At 36.1% G+C, this 22874-nt stretch overlaps 1 protein-coding gene across 5 annotated transcripts in view; it reads right to left on the reverse strand.

Moving 5' to 3' along the window:
- CNTNAP2 (contactin associated protein 2) overlaps nucleotides 1–22874 on the reverse strand; it is a 1160459-nt gene that overhangs the window by 793659 nt on the left and 343926 nt on the right. For 4 of the 5 annotated variants that reach the window (XM_080582584.1, XM_080582595.1, XM_080582598.1 and 1 more), the window contains exon 2: nucleotides 4557–4667. In XM_080582584.1, the coding sequence (XP_080438710.1) occupies nucleotides 4557–4667 (111 nt within the window). Of the gene's footprint in view, nucleotides 1–4556; nucleotides 4668–22874 lie in introns of those variants that run through there. The other variant, XM_080582597.1, reaches the window with a different exon arrangement.

A 22874-nucleotide genomic window follows, 5' to 3' on the forward strand; every position in this document is an offset into this window, starting at 1 on the left:
TTCTGTTGTGGAAACACAGGATCAGAGTTGTAACAATTGCATAAATCTAAGACTCTTACTGACGTACACACTGGAACCTCAAAATTATATGCATTTTGGGTATGAGTTTGCAAAAGAGTGACAGACCTGCAGGTAACCACTGAATATTTATTTCTCCAATCAGATTTTTTTTTCCTCTAATCAAAACTGTTTTTTTTAAACCAAGTTTATGATATTTCTCTTTGTTTACACTAATAAGAAATAAGGATTAGAGGAGGTACAAGGGGAACTGACTAAACAGATTGGGTAAGAGATTAATTTTTCTAATCATGTCATACTTTGTCCATCCAATCTTTATTTCCTTTTAACAAAGAATATGTACTATTCCATAAGTCAGTGGAGACTTACAGCACTGTGGAAACAGTAGACAGCTGTGAAAAATGTGAAACATTCTCATACACTAACAAAAACAATATGCTTAAAACATCCATCCTGGAGTTTCCAGATCAATATCATGAAGTTTTAGTTCTGTTTGCCTAGATCACTAGTTATGGGATTTGTGAAGAAAGACATAACAAACATTAAAAGGAAATTCGTGGATGTTTCTAATTTTGAAACCTCCTAAAGATTGATGAAAATATTAAGCTTTTTGTTGCATATTCTTCCATTTGCAACATTTTTAGAAGAACTAGAACAACTACAGTCACAACTGCAACCTTCTTAATAACATGATGCAACTGCGCAGCAAATCAGTGTCTTAATCAATAGAATAAAATATACTATGTATTCTACTGAAATATTTTGCGCGTCTAGAATACAATGACATGAAAACAGCAAAGAAAATTATAACTGGGTTGGAGACTAGAATTTTCAAATGCATATTTCCTTAATTTAAAGAGTTTGGGACTAGAGGAGGTGGGGAGTTCTTTCCATTTAATGACTTGAGCACAGTGTGGTTTAAATAGCACATTTGATTTGGGAACCTATTAGGTGGTAATGACTCTTTGGAGAGAAAAAAATTGATTCTCTTATTACTGGTTTGATTAGCAATATCTGTAATTCCATGATGTTAGAAAATAGTTCAGCATTAAAACTGAACTATTTTCCATCATTTGTAGAAGCAGAAGCATAAACACAGTGAAGGCAGAGTTCCCATGCTAAACACGTTCATGAGTTCTGCAGTAATTGTACTGGTACCAGAATAAGGAAAGTAAAACTGGGTGATGTTCATATAGAAGCTTCAGTTTCGAAAAGTATGTATGCTAGACTTCACAGGTATTAAGAAATGGATGACAACAGTCTCATGTCATTACTATTTAAACAAAGAGATGCAAGAAAACTAAATTTCAAGTGACCTTTCAGTAAAGGAAATTAAGTAAACATTTGATTAATGATATCACCATAGACCCATATTTCTAAAAAAATATCATTACAAGAAACTGCACTGAAGGGATCATAAGCGTAAGAAAGGGGAGAGTAAATTAATTAAAAGAAAAAAATATATTTCAAATGCCTGATTTGCCTTTCACTTGTGACAGAAGAAAAGTCTAGTAAACTAAAAGGAGAAATAGTCGTGCAAAACAAGTATGACAATCTTGCCTAGCAGGGTGATATGAAATTTTATGTTTTTAAAGTTATTCTAATGACCAACTTTTTTTTCTGTTTTCAAACAGGTAATAGCATGGAACTTAATATAACTGTGATCAGATACAGAGAGAGATTAAACCTAAATGATAAGCACTGTTTTAGGATTAAACTGTTCCTTAGCTTCTTTCATCTGGACAATAAACAGTTGAAAACAAAAATTAAAGACCAAACAACCATCAAAACTTATGTTCAGATATATTGCAACAGAAAGATTGAGATTTACTAAAAAGTACATAACAAAATTTACCAAAACCCCCAAACTGAACTGCTCTCTTCTCAGACCAGCATGAGATTACACCTATTCTCATTCAGAAGTCTTTTACATTTCTGAAACAATAAACAATTTCATCTACTCCTCTGCAGGCCTAAACCCAAAGAAATTGCCAATACTACTGACAGGCCACAGGCTTTGCATTAACTTTGCAAAGGTGCACGACTGGAGCTTGTCAGTCATATTTTCCCTAAGCTTGTCTTTGGCTTCTGTTTAGGTCATTTAGTTGTAATAGCAATTCCCTAACAACCAGGTAACACAATCAACTCTGTTTTACCTTTAACTTAGATTTATGATTGCATAGGTTAATGACTATTGGCATAACAATTCTTATATATTCCTGTACCTAAAGTAGATAGTTCTCACAGAACAAACTTACTGTAGAATACAAATGTAGTGTAGAGGCCTACAATCATGGGATAACAGCGGAATTGAAAGTACAGTCAGAGGGTGATACCAGAGGGAGCTGGGCTCTAAGCAACTCACCAGGTCAGTTACTGGTAAACGAAAGCAACTCTGGGAGCTGGGTAAGACCAGAGTTGGAGAACAAAGACCAAGGAAAAAAAAATAAAATAATCAAAGAATAGGAATCCTACACAGGCAAAACACACACATATAGACATATGGAATTGCAGACAAATAAACAAAGACCAATGTCAGGGTTCTGAAGGCAACAATAGGCTACAACTGACTTTCCAAGTCCCTCTGAGGACCCACTCCCACTGCCCCATTTCAGTCCCTGCTTTTAAAACCTCACCCCCATGAGCCATGCCGTAGATGTATACCCAGCTCTATCCATTGCTCTGCTCCACTGGTGAGCTTTATGTCTCAGTTCAGACTTGGTTTATCCCCTCCCTTTCAATGTTCTCCATATAGTCAGCAGTACTTGCTGGTGCCACTGGCATTGCCTACCCTGGTTAGGGATGGGGAATGGTGCAGCAGCAGACAGGGCATTGCCTGCCCCAGGATCACCCATGGCTTGGCCACCATGATGGCGCAGTTCCCCTTTCCCTGTTCCCTGAAAATCAATGTGTGTGCTGGAAAATACATACTAGTAACCTCAAGCAGATCCTACCATAACAATATTGTCATTGACACCGCTGTCCTGTTCCCAGTGAAGAGCCTGGGATAATGACAATTGGTTAAGGGCAGTGTAACATCAGGGAAAAGGACAGACAAGGAAAAGGAAGTGTGCACATATAATCTGTTTTACTATTGGAGTATCTTTTTATTTTCTTTCTTTTTCTGTAATAAAATCTAGACCAATAATTATTCTTTGATAAAGATTTCAATTAGGCTAACAGTAAATTTGTAGCTTTGCCCGTACGTTTTTGTTTTTGTTTTTTTTTTCCTCAGAAACTGCACAAACCATAGTACAAAAAATTGGTAGTAGAAACATGGGCATCTTAGACTATAATCTGAATGGAACATATTATGCCTTTAACTTCTAGGGTGTTCCACCAGTTGGAAGTATTTCAGATTTTATGTACACCCAAAGAACAAGACTATTTTGTTTTAATGGTTTCTGCTTTGTTTGGTTGGTTTTGAGAAGACAGAATATAGTACCTAGGCAACAAAATTCTTGCAGGAGCAGGAAGACTAAAGCAGTAGTGCAAACAAACCAACCTTTAACAGGGCTGGTGTTTTGCTGTTATTTTAGACCATCATGATTTAGAAGACTGAGGCACTATAACCACTTGGTCTCTCTTCTTCCTCCCTAGAGTGAAAGGATTTCTTAGTTCTAAGTTCACAAAGTCAATTCATTATACCCCTGACATGCATTTGGGGGGGAAGATAAAATTTTGGTATCGATTCACAAGCTAATTCCCCAAGAATCTGAAATTTTAGAATTTAGGACTTTTAGATTGATGTTATTTAGGAAAAAAAATAATATTCAGAATACTATTTTTCTGTTAATCTAACTTTCATGTTTAAAAGTGTCATTCCTGTGAAAATAATCTAGAGTTCTATATAAATATGGCATATACACAGATATCTAGAAATATCAAGGAAAGCTATGAAAATTCCTGTGGGTGAAGGTAAAGACTTGCATTCAGACCTTAGATATAAATAAATTTGCTTAGATCAAGGGATATAATTAGATCAGGATGAGCATCATACTTATACATCTGTTCTTCCAGCTACCATATTTGAGGTGGCTTTATTACTTCTGAACACCTCATTGTGTTACAGAAATACATGGAAAGGGTAAAGCTCCTAGTAGTAATGCTACAAAAAGCTGATTTTTTCCACATTGCCAACGTGGAAAACAGGTCAAATCAACAAAGCAAATCAAGGCTTAATTTTTGCTCCAACATCCATGACCTTGCAAATGTTCATTTACCCTACGAACACAGGTATGCCCTTTTAGCCGAAGTCAGTTATTCAACCGTACCGTGTGACTCCCATCAACATTAGGACTTTGGCACACGCTGATAAATTATCAGCAATGTGTTTCTCCCTGTGGTGCAATAGTGTGCAATTACTGTCACATACAATGAAAAAGAAATTCATTCTGTTTACAAAAAAGAGTCAGCTAAAATTTTGTTGAAACAAACATTAGCACTAATATTCTACATAAAAAGCATTTTCGTATTGAAAATATCACCCATTGCTTTTTCTCAAAATATGTGAACATAAGGTAGATAGTGCCCCTTACCTCCTCTTTTGTTTAACTTCGCATAACCTGGCACGTAGCTGCTTGTCATAAATGATGAACTGCTGAAGGAGGAGTGGGGTAACGCTGAGACCAGAGCTTCATCACACTTTTCTGAAACACAAGAAGACAGATTAACTTTATGCCATTAATTATTCATACACATTAAGGGGGAACGCACCCTTTATTTTTATTTTGGGTAATAACACAGTCTTCTCACTTGTGTACATGCAGAATGCATGTGGATACATCCCAACATTTCAGTAAAAATAAAACACAAAGAGAAAATAAAGACTTCAACAAAGTTAGGACAGCTGAGCAATGTTGATGCTTAACCATGAGTGACCACTCCCCTTTAGGATAATACAAACAAACAAAAAAGCCTGCCCTGATATATCTGGAAAGTTTTTGATGATATGTAAACAGTGATAAAGAAAATTATTATCATGAAAGCTTTGTAAGAAGTAGATAAGATATAAACTCTCAGTTCCATAATAGAGATGCTGATAACCTGATATTTTAATAAAGAAAATAAATTAGGGCACATGAATAAATGCTTATGAATTACCACATATTACAGATTTACTCAGAAAAATAGTTAGAGAAACAATATTTTTTTCTTAGTATAATCTCCATAATCCATTTGAGCACTTCACTTATATTTTACTTAGTAAAAAGAAGATCAATTTAGAATTAGCATCTAAGATGGAGGAAAACCAAAATCAGAATCTTCGACTTTCTAATAAAGAAAAAAAGTTTAATACAAATCTCCTGTTGTTGTATGAAATTATGTGAATTAGAATGGAGAGAACTGGCTTTTGATTTTCCAAATGTTTAGATCAGTTAATGTACTGCTTTTTATTCTAGTCTTTCCTCAGTTACTTCAACAGATGTGTGAAATACATAGGTTAAATTATTCATTTACATTTCAGGTACAACCTACCACATAAGCAAAAAACATAAGTTCCACCAATCAACATGATTAACCTTTTTAAACACACACACTGCAACATAAGCTTTGCTATAAATGGAAACACCCTCAACTTAAGTATGTATCTAGAAAGCCGTAGAGCATTCCTGGTAGGCAGCATAATCAATACTCAGCCACACCGGATTTTGGTAAAATTAGAAAACTATGATCTGGCAGACTGGATCACATGTGGAGACAGAATTAACGTTTTTCTCGAAAGAGGAACTTATAAGTGAAAAAAGGGTGATTGTGAGTGAATCAAGTCACTTGTAATGCAGCTCTCGTAAAATTTTGCGTTTCATATAATGAAAAATAAAATTACTTACACAGCAATAGAAACTGAAGCACAGAAATACAAAACATCAGTTCATGAATCAGTACTCTGACATTTAACAAAATAAATACGATTTTATTTATTTTTTTTTTTCCATAAATGTCTACAAGTTTTTTTATGGAAGAAAGCAAAATTCATACCAGCATAAAGGTATAGGCAAGAGTAAAGTTCAATTGCTTTGCACTGAATTAAAGGACTGTTCTGAAGACTTTAAAATTCACTACCATGCTATTAAATGATGGAATTCTGACAAGGGAAGAAAAATGGTTTTAAGTATAATTGTTTATACCACAAGACAGAATTATTGATTCCACTTCCCTTTCCTCCCCCTGCTTTGGCTCCAGCCACACAGCATATTTTCACTCAGATCTGCAGCTGGAGAGGCCACGGTGCCTTGTGGTAACATCATGCAACCCAAGCATGTGTGTCCCCAACTAGTGGGCACACACATGACCTCCGTAGCAGCAAGGGAAGACATGGAAAAAGTTTCTGTATGTTAAGATCCTGCTGCTATTATTTCAAAGTAGTATATTACAGCGTAAGAACAGAAATGAGCAGCAGATTGAAGTACTTATTAGAAATTTTGTTGTAAACCTCATGATCACAGTAAGAGTTACTCAAAAAACAAATCTTTATAACGTGTTTCTTTATCTATAATGCATTTTTATTATCCATAAAAATAGGTTTTCAGCTTAAAGATTGCTAGAAAGTTGCTCTCTCTGACACTTCATTATTAGTGTTACCTAGCTAAGGATTTGAAGGCATTCTTTGTTAATTCTGTTGTCTAAGTAAACATTTAAAAACAGAAGGACATATAGTAAGAAATATTTAAAAATACACAGAAAAATATCTTTATAGCATTTTTCTGTGCTTATCTTACATACTATTAAGGAAAAATATCTTTTCGTTAATACTGAGAGCTACAGCTGAATATGTTTCATTTTCACTTTCCTGTCGTTCCGCCCCTCCCCTCCCCCCATATTTCCTCACCAACTATTTTGAAATTCTGTTATAAAGAAAAATGAAATTATACAGCTACTTACACTGAAGAATGGGACTTACAAACAAAGAAAATAAACCCCAATAAACTCCTATATGTATATACATAACACAAATACACATAGACGCACATATATGCATATACATAATGCATACACACAGAGTAAAAATATCATTTTTTCACACAGTCTTAATTATGATGTAGGAAGGGCTCCTTAGTAGTCAGACTACCTTATGGAATTCCAAGAAAGAAGCACAGGACTTTATCAAATGCACAATAGCAACGCCAGAGGAGTGGAAGTACAAAACTACAAAAGCTCATATAGCATCTGATCCTGCATTCTTACATACTCATAAAATCCATTACACGACATTTAAATTTGAGAGGATTATTAGTATTTTTTTAAAATAAAATTCATAGGTTTATATGATTTCCCCCCCTGCAATTTCATATTGAGGGGTTGGGGTAGGGAGGAAATTTCCAGCTTTCCAGAAGAATATTAGGAATAGAAAGTTGTAGCTAAAAAAAAAAAAAAAAATTTAAGTACTCATGCAATTTGATAGATTACTGACTATAGTAGGGGGATATTGGTCATGATATTTTAAAAATATTTGTGAAACCCAAGGTCGATCCTAAACCCCTCAAAAAAAAAATAAAAATCAACATTCAAACAAGGGATAAAGTATGACCAAAGTCTTAATTTCTGCACCAAAAATAAAACTGAATTTTAGACATGTTCAGAAACATGACAGATGAAAAAACACCTCTCCAAACAGCAGAACCTCAACAGAACTGTTGTTCTTTTACTGATCCCAGAAACTATTGAGAAAATCTCCACCTTTTATTTTGGTAGTGATTGTTGCTACTGTTGATGAAGCTACACAAAAATAAATATGTATACTTTCTGGAAATAGTACTAGCTTCTAAATCATCATTTGTACCCCTGTACAGCCTGCCTTCTTTCTTTGATTCATGAATCCATCCTCTTGGACTCAAAATAATAAAACAGACAAGCTTGATATAGTAAAAATTAAATAAACAAATACAACAGTATTACTGTATTTGTCAGTTGTCAATGTTGTCATGATTTTTACAGACAGTCATGACTGTGTTTCATTTGGTGCATATGCACTTTAGAAATATTGATTGTGGATGTCTGCTTTCTTAGTTTGGTTGGAATAGCCAATGATAGGGGATAAAAACAGAGTTGTTGGAGAGATGCTGGAGAGCAGCCCCACAGAGAGAGATCTGTGGGTTTCGATCAACAGCAAGCTGAACATGAGCCAGCAGTGTCCCTTGGTGGCCAGGAGGGCCGACCATATTCTGCGGTGCATCAGGCATGGCATTGCTAGCTGGCCAAGGGAAGTGATTGTCCAACTCTGCTCTGCGTCGGTGTGGCCTCACCTTGAGTACTGTGTGCAGTTTTTGGTGCTGCAGTATAAGAAAGACATAAAGCTTTTTGAGTGTTCAAAGGAGGGCTACAAAGATGGTGTAGGTTCTGGAGGTGAAGACATATGAGGAGTGGCTGAAATCAAATGCTTTGTTCACTCTGGAGAAGAGGAGGCTGAGGGGAGGCCTCGTGGCCTCTTCGAGGCCTTCAGCTTCTTCATGCAGGAAGTGGAGGGCAGGCGCTGATCTCTGCTCTCTGGGGACAGTGACAGGACCCAAGGGAATGGCATGGAGCTGGGACAGAAGAGGGTCAGGCTGGGTGTTAGGAAAAGGTTCTGCACCGAGATGGTAGTTGGGCACTGGGACAGGCTCCCCAGGAAGTGGTCATGGCACTGAGCCTGACAGAGTTCAAGAAGCATTTGGACAATGCTCAGACATATGGTCTGATTTTTTGGGTGGTCCGTTGGGGACCCAGGAGTTGGACTCAATGATCCTCATGGGTCCCTTCCAACTTGGGATATTCTATGATTCTATGATTCTGTGTTTAAAAAAAAACATAAACATTCCCCCAATCCTCCACCCCCCACCCCAAGTACACTTTTATGTTTGAAAATGTAGGAAATTCACCATACATGGGTGTGAATTATACAGAAGCATTATATTTAAAATGAATAGACATGTTAAAAAAGATATTAAAAAAAAAAAGATATTAAATCTCTTCAATAACTCATAGCTCTAGGTCCAGCAGAACAGAAGTAAAAAGACTGCTTACACAAGCTAATATTTCTAGCTTTGTATGTAAGTTCCACTAAATATATTGCACTTTTAAACCTCTTTCACAACATGAAATGCTGTTATGCTACAGATTTAAGAGGGAAAAAAAAACCTTTGGGAAACTTTGGTTCTTCCAGCAGTTGTAGTTATTTCCCAAGGATTCCAATTTTTTACTTACTAAAACGAGAATCATATATACCTTCCTGCTACTGAGATATAATAGCTTTCCCATATAAGTCAATGTACTGTGCCCTGTTAATCAATTACAGAACATACTCTCCTGCCAGCATCATAGCAGCAAAGAAACAAACTCTCCTCCATAACATTTATCTCAGTGATGTATTTACATTCAAGCTAACTTAGACCCATTTAAATGTTAACTTTCTGAAGCAAAACCACACTTCCACTCTACTCCTTTCTGTTCAGATAGAAAGAACCAATAGCTGTGACACAGCTACCATGATGTTTGCTACTCTGACTTTCCTATTGAGAGAGAAATTGTAGTACATTTCCATCACAAACAAGTTTCCTTGAGATTCAAATAATTGGATAGATCAATGGAAGAAAAGTTATATAAAGTCAAAATCAAATACAAATGCAAAAACCTTTGCAAGCCACTATCTTCATATTCATGAATGCCAAAAGACAAGGGGAGACACCAGGGAAACACCACTGGAGGATGACTATGCACTCGCCCTGTTCTTACATTCTTCCCTAAGCATCCACTCTTCGAAACACAATAGTAGGACAAATGGATCTTTAGGCCTACCAAGTGCAATCTCTCACGTGTTCTGAAGTTCACGCTCAACAAAATCTAGGATAGTCTAGCCATCATGCTGGGTAGTTTATAAAAGGGCTGACTTCTATTTTGTCTGTAATTGTTTTCATTCCCACTTAGTTCATGAGCTACTTGGTAGCACAAAGAAAATGATATATGCACAAGCCCTTGATTTATCAACTTTAGAGGCTGTTACAATACCAGTGACTTCAATGATTTTGGTGGGCAAAGCAGAGTAAAAAAACTCAATGCTTCACTTCACGGAAGTCTGTTCAAATGCTTAGCATCCAGATCAATAAACAGGTCACCTGTAAAATCACTGATATATCTTATCAAAGTGGTCTGCTCAAAAAAATGAAAAAGAACCTGAAGTTTATCTGTATCTTCTTGACATTTATATTTAGCAGTGGATTAGAATCCATAAGAACAACTATATGTTTGTAAGTGCTTGTAGGTGTAATACTGTTCTCATTTCTTATCACAGGTATTTTTTATTAATAGTTTGAAGTGGCATCTGAGGATCTCAGAGGCTCTTGCAAAGATCCTGTCAGCAAAGTAAGAATAACTAAGATGCACATAGATTTTCCAAAAGAGAAAAACATTTGGCTATTCATAAATAGCACCCATCAGAAATAATGTATGGCAACATATTAAGAATGCTTCTGAAGAACAAAGGCTTTCCTATCATTGTGGTTCACAGCGCATTATGTAACAGGCCTTTAAAAAAACAAAATCCACAAATTCACCCTTCCTTCTTCAAAATCTTCAGTCACAATTTCATATCAAATTATAATGTTATGTTCCTGCAGGATACTAGCTTTAAGGCATAAACATGATTCCCATAATGACTTCCCTAAAAAAAAAAAAAAAAAGAAAAAAAAGAGAGAGAGAAACAAGAAAAAAAAAAGCACCATATGGGTGTTCCAAAAGTGAAGAATTAAACAGCTGATCAATTTAGATGAAAAAAAAAAGTAAATGAACACAATGGCAATATTGTGCTGAGTCCAAAATAGCCACATAGCTAGCTGAATGTGAAATAGATGAGTCAATTTGAAGCAGTGTTAAAAAATGTCTGATCCAAGAAATACACAAAGCCACAGCTCTCTGACCAAAAACAGTCTTAACCATTTCTCTTCTATACAACATGTTCACTGTACAAACAGAACATTTACAACACAAAACCAAAAGTCTTAACTATTACCATTACATCTAACTCATTAATTACACAGAAATCCCTGCCAATGCAAGGGAGGGGGAAAACAAAAACAAAAAAAAAAAAACCACTTTAAGAGAACTTTTAATCCTTACTTGTAATGCAAAAGACTCTTGTTTATGAATCCTAATGTAAATGTTGGGGACCAAGGGATATAATCAGATCATCTGAGTTTAATCTGTACTGTGTGTTAATGCTAGTTAGTCTAAACACATTTCTCTCCCCCTGTTTGAATATGTAGAGTGATCTCTCAACAGTGTGCTCAGGAAAAAGAAGAGGCCACCAAGCACTTGTGAAAAGCAGTCATGAGATTGCTAAGGCACTCTGAAAAGTGGATAAATACATAGGGGAATTGGCATATCTTCAATGACAACCAACAGGAATATTAATGCAGCTGTTTTGGATTGCAGTGTATTAGTATGCTGAGACAGCCTTACTTTCCATATTGTATAGGCAGATTTATCATCTGAAATGAATATTAGAATCCACGATGTTTAATTCACAAGACTGTGTCCCTCCAAAGATAGGAATAAATAAGCATAAGCTGCTAGAACATTTTATGCACTGTTTCAAATGAACTTCTGAAATGATGATGACTTGAAAGTAGGAGATGTTATAAAGCAGCTCTTGGTCAATGGTAACCCCTTTAACAAAATCAGTTGTATAAACTGCTGTTATTGAGGACAACCTTTCATTGGTTTAACTTCATTGGCAACAAGAAAAGCAACCTCAACCAAGTGTCACAGCCTGTTGCTCAGTAATGGTAAAGCTCTACCTAAACCACAATGTGGGATGTGAAGAGTGATGGAGAAGCCCTTTTCCTAGTCCTTGGAAGGACCAATAATGAAACAATGAAAACTGATGATAGTGACAATACCAGTATGCAGGGTACACCTCATGTTCCATGTTCTGAAGTCAACAAGAAATCAGTGAAGACCTTATCAAAGAAGACCGTATTTTAAAGGGGAAAGGAAATATATGCCTGTCAGGTGTACTTGCTAGATGTAGCCTTTGGTACATTTGGGGTAGTTAAATAACCTTTTATCTTTTGCTTGTTACTTTTATTTATTTATTTATTTATTTATTTATTTTTAACTGTGGGAAGAGCCCTTAAAGATCAAGGGCAGGGATATCACCCACTAGAACAGGTTGCCCAGGACGTTATCCAACCAGCTCTTAAACACCTCCAGAGATGGTGCATCCGCAACCTCTTTGGGCAACCTGTTCCAGTGCCTCACAACCCTCTGAGTAAAGAATTTCCTCCAAACCTCTAATCTAAATCTCCCCTCTTTTAGTTTAAAATCATTCCCCCTTGTCCTGTCATTGTCTCCCTGAGCAAATTCTCCATCTTTTTTATAAGCCCTCTTTAAGTACTGAGAAGCTGCAATGAGATCATCCTCATGCCTTCTCTTTTCTAGGCTGCACAGCCCCAGCTCTCTCAGCCTTTCTTCATAGGAGAAGTGCTCCAGCCCTCTTATCATCTTCATGGCCCTTCTCTGGACTCACTCTAACAGCTCCACATCCTTCTTGTGCTGGGGGCCCCACACCTGGACACAGCACTCCAAGTGGGGCCTCACAAGGGCAGAGCAGAAGGGGACAATCACCTCCCTCGACCTGCTGGCTGCTCCTCTTTTGATGCAGCCCATTCAAAACTGCATCAAAAGCCCAGTTGGCCTTCTGGGCTGCAAGCATGCACTGCTGGCTCATGTCAAACTTTTCATCTACTAAAATACACTATAAAATGGATTATATTTTTACATGATTATTTTAAAGATAAAAAGCTAACTTTACTGCCCAGCAATTTGCTTGGGCCACTTTACTGACCAAATAGGGATGAGGATTGGTAGAGTGGAAGCTTCACTGCAGAAGGGAAGCTCCCTTCTGTCTCACCAAGTTGGACTCCTTCTAAATCATGCTTACATGGCAGTGTAACAAAACATATAAACAATTTTTAAAATTTGTATTTTTTAAAATACCTTAAGGCGCAACAGAGCTGCATGTGCAAACAGGGTAATACACTACACAAGTTCCCTTACCAGCTACCATTCCCAATTGCATGTCAGAAAGTCAATTTGAGTCTTACATAAGTCTCATTTGCCTTCTTGCTTTCTTTCTCTTGGACTCTGTGTATTATTTTCTCACTGTGCTCTTGTGAGTATACTGTGTTTTCTGTATTGCAGAAAACTTCAGATTCTGCACATGAATGAAATTTCACAGGACAGTCTTGACAGACTTCTAGGGAGCCACGTTTACACTCAGTTTCATGAGCAAATGAGTCCAAGTATAACTGGATCTTTTCTGTAAGTATCTCTGGAGTTCAGCTGTAATCTAAATGATTAGAGTAGCTAATATGGATTGCCTGGGATGTTTCACATTCGACTTCAAGCTGCATACCATCAATAGAGATAACACATTACTCAAAAGGGTGGCTGCTGCTGAAGAGGAAGAAAATATAGTAGCTATTTTCCCTCCTCTGCGGTGAAGCCATAAACTATATGAATTTAGTGGTCTCCACACAACACAATCTTTACTGCTCAAGGCTACTTATTCTGAGGCTTACTTCAAGAAATAACAAGAGTATTCCCCTCTCCTCCCCATGCCTTTCTGTGGATCTCTGTAAGAAAGGGAACAAGTCCCAGGTAATGTTTACTGTGGAGTGTACTTTGTTCACAGCAGAGAACAGGAAGTCAGGCCTGTTTCTTTGTTCCATCTCAGCTTTTGGAATTACTCTTCAGGCAACACTGATGAGCCACCAGGGTCACATTTCTAAAAAGGTATTCAGATGCCCAGAGACACAAACAATAAATGTGTTTCCAAAGTATCTTTTTAACTGAACTTTTTTTCCGACACCTACTGACTAATTTAAGAGTAGACAAAGCCTTATTAATCTCAAAGGTCATGGTATGGCTACATATTTTGTCTCCTATAAAGTAGGACCCCGTTCAATTCAAGGGCCAGGTTACTAATAAATCAGAAAGCTTTCTTGTTTTGAGGATTTATTAAACAAATATGTGTAACTGCATGTGGGAAATATTCAAAATAGTAGTATCATAACCATAGCATACAGGTACAGTGTGACTACAACCAGACATTTCCGGCTGCACTTCCTTACCAAATGGCATACAACATGCTCCACAGCAATCTATACTCTCCATACTTCTAACTAACCTCTGAAATTGAGAAAAGATTTAAAGGAAATGTTATTAATTACTGTGACCTACAATTTAAACTGACAGAGTACAATATTTAAATTGTAAAATATCTGAATATCTAAAATAACTAATTTGGAATCTTTACACATACAGAGGAGTACAAAGCAGACTCTTGAAATTCAGATTTAACATACATTTCAACATTTCACAAAAGAAAAATAGAAAAATTGTGTGCCCAAATTTTGTACTCTTTAATTTTTCAGAAATTTTTCAAAAAAAAATTCAATAAAGAATATAAAAGAAATATATATTTTCTGTAGGATTTTATATTTGGAAAGAATGGAGGTCCTTAAAATTAAATGAATGTCTTTATTACTTATAAGCATTTAATTTTGAATTATTTAAAAATTATTAAATACATTATTTTATTGTTTCTGAAATGCAGCTCAGTAAGGTTTTTTGTTTTGTCTTGTTTTTCTTTTTGTTTCGTTTGTTTGTTTTTAGTTAGAAAAACGTGGAAAGAAAAAAGCCCACTCTGGAGACAGGGAGATTTTCCTACCATTTGAATGTACACTGAAAACTAACCCAGATTTCTGTTTTTGTTGTAGAGTCTGCAGAACTATCCTAATATTGATCAAGAATCATAGGAAAGCATAGTCCACACACATTTAGAATTTGGCAATTGTTCATACCATCCTGCTATTTCATCCTTTATGAATAATAAATTTATAAACTGTTTTGCATAGTATGCACCTGGAAGAGTTACAAGGTGAAATCTTCCATCCTATTTGTTCATTTATTTATTTATTTTACAAAATCAGGTCAACTGTATGTGGAATATTCAGAAGCAAATCAGTCTGGTTGTACACTTGGGATTTCATTAAACTGTCCTTAGTTCATAAGGAATAATAAAGTCTCAAACCCAAGCAAAGTTAAATTCATAATTTTTTTTTTTTTTTTGCAAATTATCCAATCCTCAGATGCCTCTTCTGAGTTTTTAACCTTCTGACACCTAAATATTCTTCCTCACTTTTTCATTACTGTAAATACCTGAATGTTATGGAGGATGTTACAGCCAATAAAGTTCCTTCTCAAATATCTTTGCAGGTAGGTAGGATTTTTCCCTGACAGAGGTACCTATCTAAGTTAAGTTTGGAGAAGCCAACCTTGGAGTAAGGTTTCAATAAAAGCTTAAAGAACCCACAAGGCTGGAAGAGAGAAGAGATCTCTGAAAATCTTCTTGATTTATCTTGTCAAGTCCCTTTAAATACATTTTCCAATTACCTTGCCTGTGTTCTCTCTCAGTCTACCTTACATCAACAAGCAGCATCTGTTTTTTTGTTTGGTGTGCCTGTTTGTTTGTTTTTCAAGATCCACAGATAATGCATGATGACTAGTTCCCTGAATGACACCATATCCAGTCAGTTTAACTTTTCGTGATCACTTCAACAGGTTTCCATCTCTAAAATTAAGCTTTTATCTTTGAAGGGAACAAAACAAGTAACAAACAAAACAGTATACCACAAGTGCAAAACAAAGATATTTTCAGCATTTTGTATAGAACCTACACCATTGTAGGCATCATACCATTTCACAAAATGAAAGAATTTAATTTCATAAGAGATGATAAAATGCTTTTATCCACCCATTTGCAGATTGGTTAGGATGCTTGGCAGAATTCTCAAGTTAACTCACAGCAAAAGCTTGAGATTCCTCTCTGAATGCTTTTTATACTAGAAAGCTACCCATTCCCCATAATGGCTGTGAAGAAAACTCTGCTCCTACCAGGCAGAAAAAAATATTTAATACCATGAATACAAAACAACAACAAAGAAAAAAAATATCAGGGTATGCAAAATGCAGACAATGGTTTCTCAATTTGCACAGCCGAAAATAAATATTACTTCAGAAAAAACGAAGTTTTTTTTTTTTCCCATAGACATTATTAATTCCATGTTTGTGCACTGCTGTTTACTTTCATTGTCTCTTTAGAGAAAACAAGTATATCATATTCATAAAGCATTTAGAGTACTCCTGTAGCCATGGGATAACCAGCACAACAAGCAAACTGCTTGTATTTCACCATTCTTCCCTCCTCCCCGCCCCCCCCCCCCCCCCCCCCCCCGCGGGGTTTTCTAACAGAAGTAAAATTTAGGAATAAGGTTAATACTTAAACTGAATGATTTAATCTCATGAGAAGAAAATAGCAAACATTTTTAAATATCCATGTCAATTCCTTTTTCTAACTGAGGAGAGCTAAATTCAGAACCATCAGTCAGAAAAATGAACTCAGGTTTTTCAATGCCAACTAGTTTATAATCCCATAAAATGCAGTGTGGACACAACATTTAGTTTGTATGTGCCCAAAGTCCAGCTTTTTATTCTACATTCATTGGAGACATTACAATCTTAGCAGGGAAAAAAAAAATCTATCACCGTTTTCATTATTGTGAGGAGATACAGATTTGGAGTGTTGCAGGCCTTTCTAATTTTCTTAAAAGGGAATAAAATACCAATGAAAGGAAAGCCAGGCCTTTACTAACCCTCAGCATGAACACAAGAAGCAGTATCAAGGAACTGCATAGTCAGATGCTGAACTCCTCAATTTAAGCAACCGCCTTTGGTGGGTGTGGGAGAAAGAAAAGGCTAGCTCAGTTTTTCACTTTATACAAAGTGCAGACCCCAGTCTCTGCTAGGGTCATTATCTTCTTTGACATCGTTATTAAAAATACAACTAATATATAATTTCATTTAATTTACTTTACCTGCTTTGTAATGTTTTGAAATACTAATTCGTTATGAAATCCTTTTTTCTTCATCACACCAGAATGATGCCACTAAGATGAGCATCCAAATTACATCACATTATACTAAAGAAACTGGTATATAGAATATGATTTATTTATATTTTGTCCTGATAATTTAATACAGTCAAATGGTTTTAAAGGCCCATGTTAAAGAAAAAAAAATCTTTTCTTAAAAAAAAAAAAAAAGATTTTTAAACTTTGTTTTAATTTTCTAGTATCATTTACATAATGAAGATATGGCTGGTTATGCAATAAGCATGCATCCAGTAATGTCTCATTATAATGTCAGTATAAGCATTGCTTTCATACCTTCACATCCTCCTAATAGCTTTAGGCAAAAAGTACTGATACATTGACACTAGTCTACACTATGCAACTGATTAAGGGCCAGTGCTTGTGCACTTGATCAGAAAAAAAAAAAAATCTAAATTTTATAATAATGCAAATTTTATTCAGAAGAAGGAATTATATTATTTACTTCTTAATTATCTCATGCCTGTCCTTTTGGAAAATGACTTGCGGGATTCAGCTAGAATCCAACTAGAGGCAGAATTTTATACATCAAGTTACCACATGTTCTGTTTCTTATTGGTACTCATTCTTTCATTTTTAAGAAAGAAAAAAATAATAATAAGTTAAAGAGGTCTAACTCATAAGATTTTTTGAAGAGGATATAAGGGAAAAAGTTGGCAAGGAATCATTCTGTAGGGATGGTTGGGTTTTGTTTTTTGCTTATAGGGAAGCACACATACAATCCAAAAGACACAATGGCCAATGATATTCCACAGAACACCTGAGGAAGTCATGGAGTAAAATAAAACATGAGGATAAACAGAACAATCACAGAAGATACCAATAATTGGTTGCAGAGGACGCTACAGCCTCGTCTTAGTTTAGACTTTCTGTTTGGATTTCTTCCCTTCAAGTGCTTCTACTAACTGTGAGAAATGTGATGCCTTTCTGCCCAAAGAACTTCACAGGAGATTTATAAGAAAACAGGTACCTATAATACATACAATATATTGTGACTAAATAAATATTGTGGTGTCTTTTTTCTCCCAAAGCAAAACCATGTGTTTGTATTTTCCTGTATAAAACAAATTACGTCAACATTTCAAAATGAGCTACTTAACTGAAAGACCATTATTGACCAGGCTATAGAATGCAAATCACAGGACATCCACTGTCTGTCAGATCAGTGTTGCTAATTCAGATCTTGATGGTAATGCAATACAGGTAGAGACTGAAGTGGACCAATGGAAGGATGGTGAGGCAAATACTATTATTACCTTCACTCTTTGCATTGCCCTGTGCAGAATTCATCTCATTTTGGAAGGAACTGACAAAGCATCCTTAAGCAAGTTAGTTTTGCTATTCCCAGTGACATTATTGTGACAAAGGTTCTTTGTTTTAAAAAGAAAGCAGAAGAAAACTTGAAGTAGGAAAGCCAGTTACTCACTTCTGATCTTAATGGTGATCAAAACTGATTTTAAAAGGGCTTAACCAAGCATAGGGCTAGTGCACCATTGATCCCTTTCTTTTGCTTTGGAGGCTAATTATAAGACATCCAGGTTTTTTTATTTTTTTTTTTTAATAACAACAAATGTATTTACAATGGCCCAAGTATTCATATTTCCTTTTTGTCTCATAAAATCATAGAATATCCTGAGTTGGAAAAGAACCATTCGGAAATGCTCATTAAACAGAATAATAATGTAATTCATTGTTTTCAAAGCTGGATGGGAGAATGTTATGCATATAGATTTGCAAGACAGATTTTTACATACGACATGCCACTGCATTTCTCTCTCCAATTTAAATGATCACACCTGTTTTACTTTAATGTGTTATGGAAATCCAACCCAATGTGTTTTACAACAGCACTAGTTGTCCAGCTTATTCTGCAGTTAACATGTCTTTTTTTGAATAAAAAATGTGTTGTCTTTTTTTTTTTTCTAATTATCAAATGCAAATGGTGTTGACTATAGCATTGTTTATTACGGTATCCTCATTATCATGCACATATACTTCTGAGACATTTTTAAGGCCAAGAGTACTTAGTAATTATACTTGGTAAAACCTTATTATTACTACATGTTTAACATGTCAGCCAAGGAAAACAGCACAGTTAAATTAGCATATCTGAAAAATAAAGGTGATTTATAATTACAGCCCATTCTCTCCAATTTTAATCAGATATCTGAACACCAAGTTCCACAAATTACACTTTACTACCTTTTCTGGATCATGAGTTCCCATTATGTTTCAAGTGAAGGATGATTGTTGTAAATATAAATGTATACATAAATACATATGTAAATATAACACTATGTATGCATACATACATACATACAGCAACGAAGAGTCATCTGTGTCACAATAAGTGCTGGTGCCCAGGTAGCAGCAGGGGCCTGCCGGGCAGCTCTATGAGGCGAGGCCAGGGCTGCCCCATGTCGGCTCCAGCGGCCCCACCACAGGGCCCGGCTGAGCCCCTCGGCCACGGGTGGGCTCCTCGGGGAGAGCGGAGCTCAGCAAGGGCCAAACGCTGCCTGGCAGTGAGGAAAGTTGTGAGAAGCAGCCCTGCGAGCAGCCAGGACAGGAGGTGCTCCAGGCGCCCAGCAGAGCTTGCCCTGCAGCCCCTGGAGAGCCGAGGCTGGAGCAGGGGAGAGGTGTGAGGAGGAAGGGGTGGCACAGAGGAGCTGCTGGGGGTGACCGCAGCCCTCGCTCCTCAGCCCCCTGCTCCGCTTGGGAACTTGGGGGAGGTAGGAGTCTGGTGGGGTGAGCCTGGGAAGCAGGTGGGATGAGGTGAAGGTGTTCTGGTTTTTATGTTTGTTTCCCTCCATCCAGCTCTATTTGGGAATAAATCAAATTAATTTTCCCCAAGGTGACTCTGTTTTGCCTGTAATGGTAATTACTAAGTGATCTCCCTGTCTTTATCTTGACCTGTGAACTTTTCCATCTTATTTTCTCCCCTGCCTGGTTGAGACTGCCTCAGCAAGTGAGCAGCTGGGTGGGAGTCCAGTAGCCAGCCAAGGTCAGCACAGCACAGCACCTAACATTCAGATGTCAGAGAGCTGACTTTGCATTGGTTGCCAAAGACACCACACAGGTTCATGACAATAATACTGACTAAATGCAGTGTAAAAACATTAAATGCTTTTACAAATCTATTCAAATGCAACTACAGAACACTGAATTTATTTGTGGAATGAATTCTCAGTAGTTAAATTGCTTCTTCAGGTAGTGCTTTGTCTTCGGGACAACATTTGCGCCCAAATAGCTGTGAAAGTGAGTATGGATACTATCCTGAATTCATATTTTATTCTACATTTCAAGCAACAGTTTAAATTGCTTCATTCCGATATATGCATCATCAACAATAATACACTTTCATTAAAGCACTATGAAGTATTTTTGAATTTCCGTATTCAATAGTGTGCTGGGAACTTTAAAAACAGTATATTGCCAATCACCTTAAACACAGTAATTATGCTATTTTGTAATAAGACAGTCTCATATTTAGGTCTCTAACAAGATTTGGATGTTTTCATCAAACCTCAAATAACCTGCACAATGCACTGAAACTTTGTCCATTTAAAGATGAGTAAATTACTTCACTACTACTTATCTAGAATGACTCTGGGTAAAGATCACCAAAAAGCTTGATTTTTTTTTTTCTTTTAATTCAAATGCAAATGAAGGATATCCAGTCAGAATAAGGAAAATCTGCTATTATATTATTTCTAAGATCATACCCCATATGCAACAGAGCCTTTCAAACTTTTTTTCTCCATCCCATTCCTACCCCATAACAGATTAATGAAGATACATCTGATCAAGTATAATTAAGATCTTTTGTTCCCCAAAAAATGAAGTCAGATGTTGAAAACAAATATTCAGTATAAACAAAATTCAAGTAAAAAATAAAATAATAATAATAATAATAATAATAAAGTCAAGCTGATGTGTCATGGGCCTCTGATTTTTCTCAATAAATTCTCCTTAAATAAAAGTAAAAATAAAAATTTTTTTTTTTTAAAAAAAAGAATGTATTAAGCCATTCTTAATTTCATTTACAAAGTTAACTTCTATATTCAATGCAGTTTATCAGGACAGTAGGCTGAATGTGTAAAGAATTAATTTTGTCTCACAAATGAACAAGATCAGAGGAAAATAAAATGAATAGCTAAGTGATCACAGTTAACCAAAAAGTTCCATTCTGCTTTCTTATGAAGAATGATGGAATGTCATTTTATTGAATTCAAGGAAGTTGTGACTGCTCCATCATTAAAGTGTTCAAGATCAGGTTGGATGGGGCTTTGAGCAAATTGATCTAGAGAAAGATGTCCCTGCACAAGTGTGTGTGTGTGTGTGGTGTGTGTGTGTGTAGGGGGGAGTGTTGAAACACACACTAAATGATTTTTAAAGGTCTCTTCTAACCCAAACCATAATTTATTTTCTTTTGAATGATTGCACTGGCTGCATGCTATTTTACCTGAAAAAAATTAGAGCTGGGGATTTCAATTTCAGTTGAGATAAATCAGTCTCCACTAATCAATTTTCATCTGTACTCTGGCTGAGACACAGATTTTTGCATTGAGATTTCAAGCTACATTAAAAGAGTATAAGAGACAGCCTAACTTCTATGCTGTCATTCTATAGAATGTTTACTCTGAACAGGTACCTCACAAAATGCACCTTCTGCTGAGTAATTAATTATACAGGCAAAATACTTGGAGATATTTTCTAGTTGTAGAAAATCCAGGTTGATTGCTGTCAGACTAAGTTTATGAATGGATGTGCTGCACATTCAGAAAACGCTGTCTCCCTGTAGCTATGTTGAACTTACAGACACGAAGAGCATCAGTTCTGGCAGTGGTACCAAAGCATCATAATTGACTTCAGGGAGAGGCAGCAGTTTATCAAAGAAGTGTAATGAGAGCAGAATTGAGCCTAGTGCCAATATTACAGTTTTCAGTCGTAATTACATAGCAATTAGCTCACTTTCCTTCTGCTTTTCAGTTCTGATCAGTCTTTATGATAGTTTGTTATATTCGCCTGTGGAAAACGACTTCTAAATGAGGGAAAATGGAAGACAGAACAAGTGTAAGCAAGAAATAACAACAAATAAGCATATATACTCAGAATAATACCATTACTATATTAATATAGTTGATATTTACTATGCCCTGTGAAATGACTTCAACATTTCAGAACCATGAAGATTTTACTAGCTTTCATCACAGCTTGGCATCACATGCCCTTGCAAGCAGTGCAAAAGAGACAAGCACTGAATAAGTGAGGAATAAGTTATCAGTAGAGAAAATGTTTATGGATAAGGGTTTGGTAACACAAGTTAAACTTCCAAGACTACTATCCTAGGCAGTTTGGTACATATTGTACTAGACATCCCTGGAAGTAAAAAAATCTGCTGGTCTCATTTGTGCTGGAGAACTACAAACAAAAACATAGAGTTATAAAAAATTGCAATTCCTAATGACAGGACACAGAGCGGGGAACTTTAGGGCATACTTACAAGCAAGTTACAGTTGTGAAGCAGATAGCAGACTTTTTGTTCAGGATTCCCAACTGAATATTTTGTTCTTAGTTATGACAGAGTTAAGCCCTGAGGTTGTACTATTGGACTATTATCTTAAACTCTCAGCAAGAAATTTCATCCTTGCACTGGCAATGAAATTTCATGTCACTGCCATACACTATTTCGTAATAGAATTCAGACATAATGGCAAAAATGGACAAATTTTATGTTAGTTTGTCTGAGGAAGCTAAATATCAAATGTTTCAAAAGCTGCTTAAATAAGTCTGAAAAGGGAAAAAAAAAAAAAAAAAAGTGGAAGTTGAACAGGAGGGCCTCTTTAATATAAGGTTTTGCCTTAGCAAAAT

The sequence above is a fragment of the Anser brachyrhynchus genome (assembly GCF_964034855.1).
Source record: "Anser brachyrhynchus genome assembly, chromosome: 2".
Taxonomy (NCBI): domain Eukaryota; kingdom Metazoa; phylum Chordata; class Aves; order Anseriformes; family Anatidae; genus Anser; species Anser brachyrhynchus.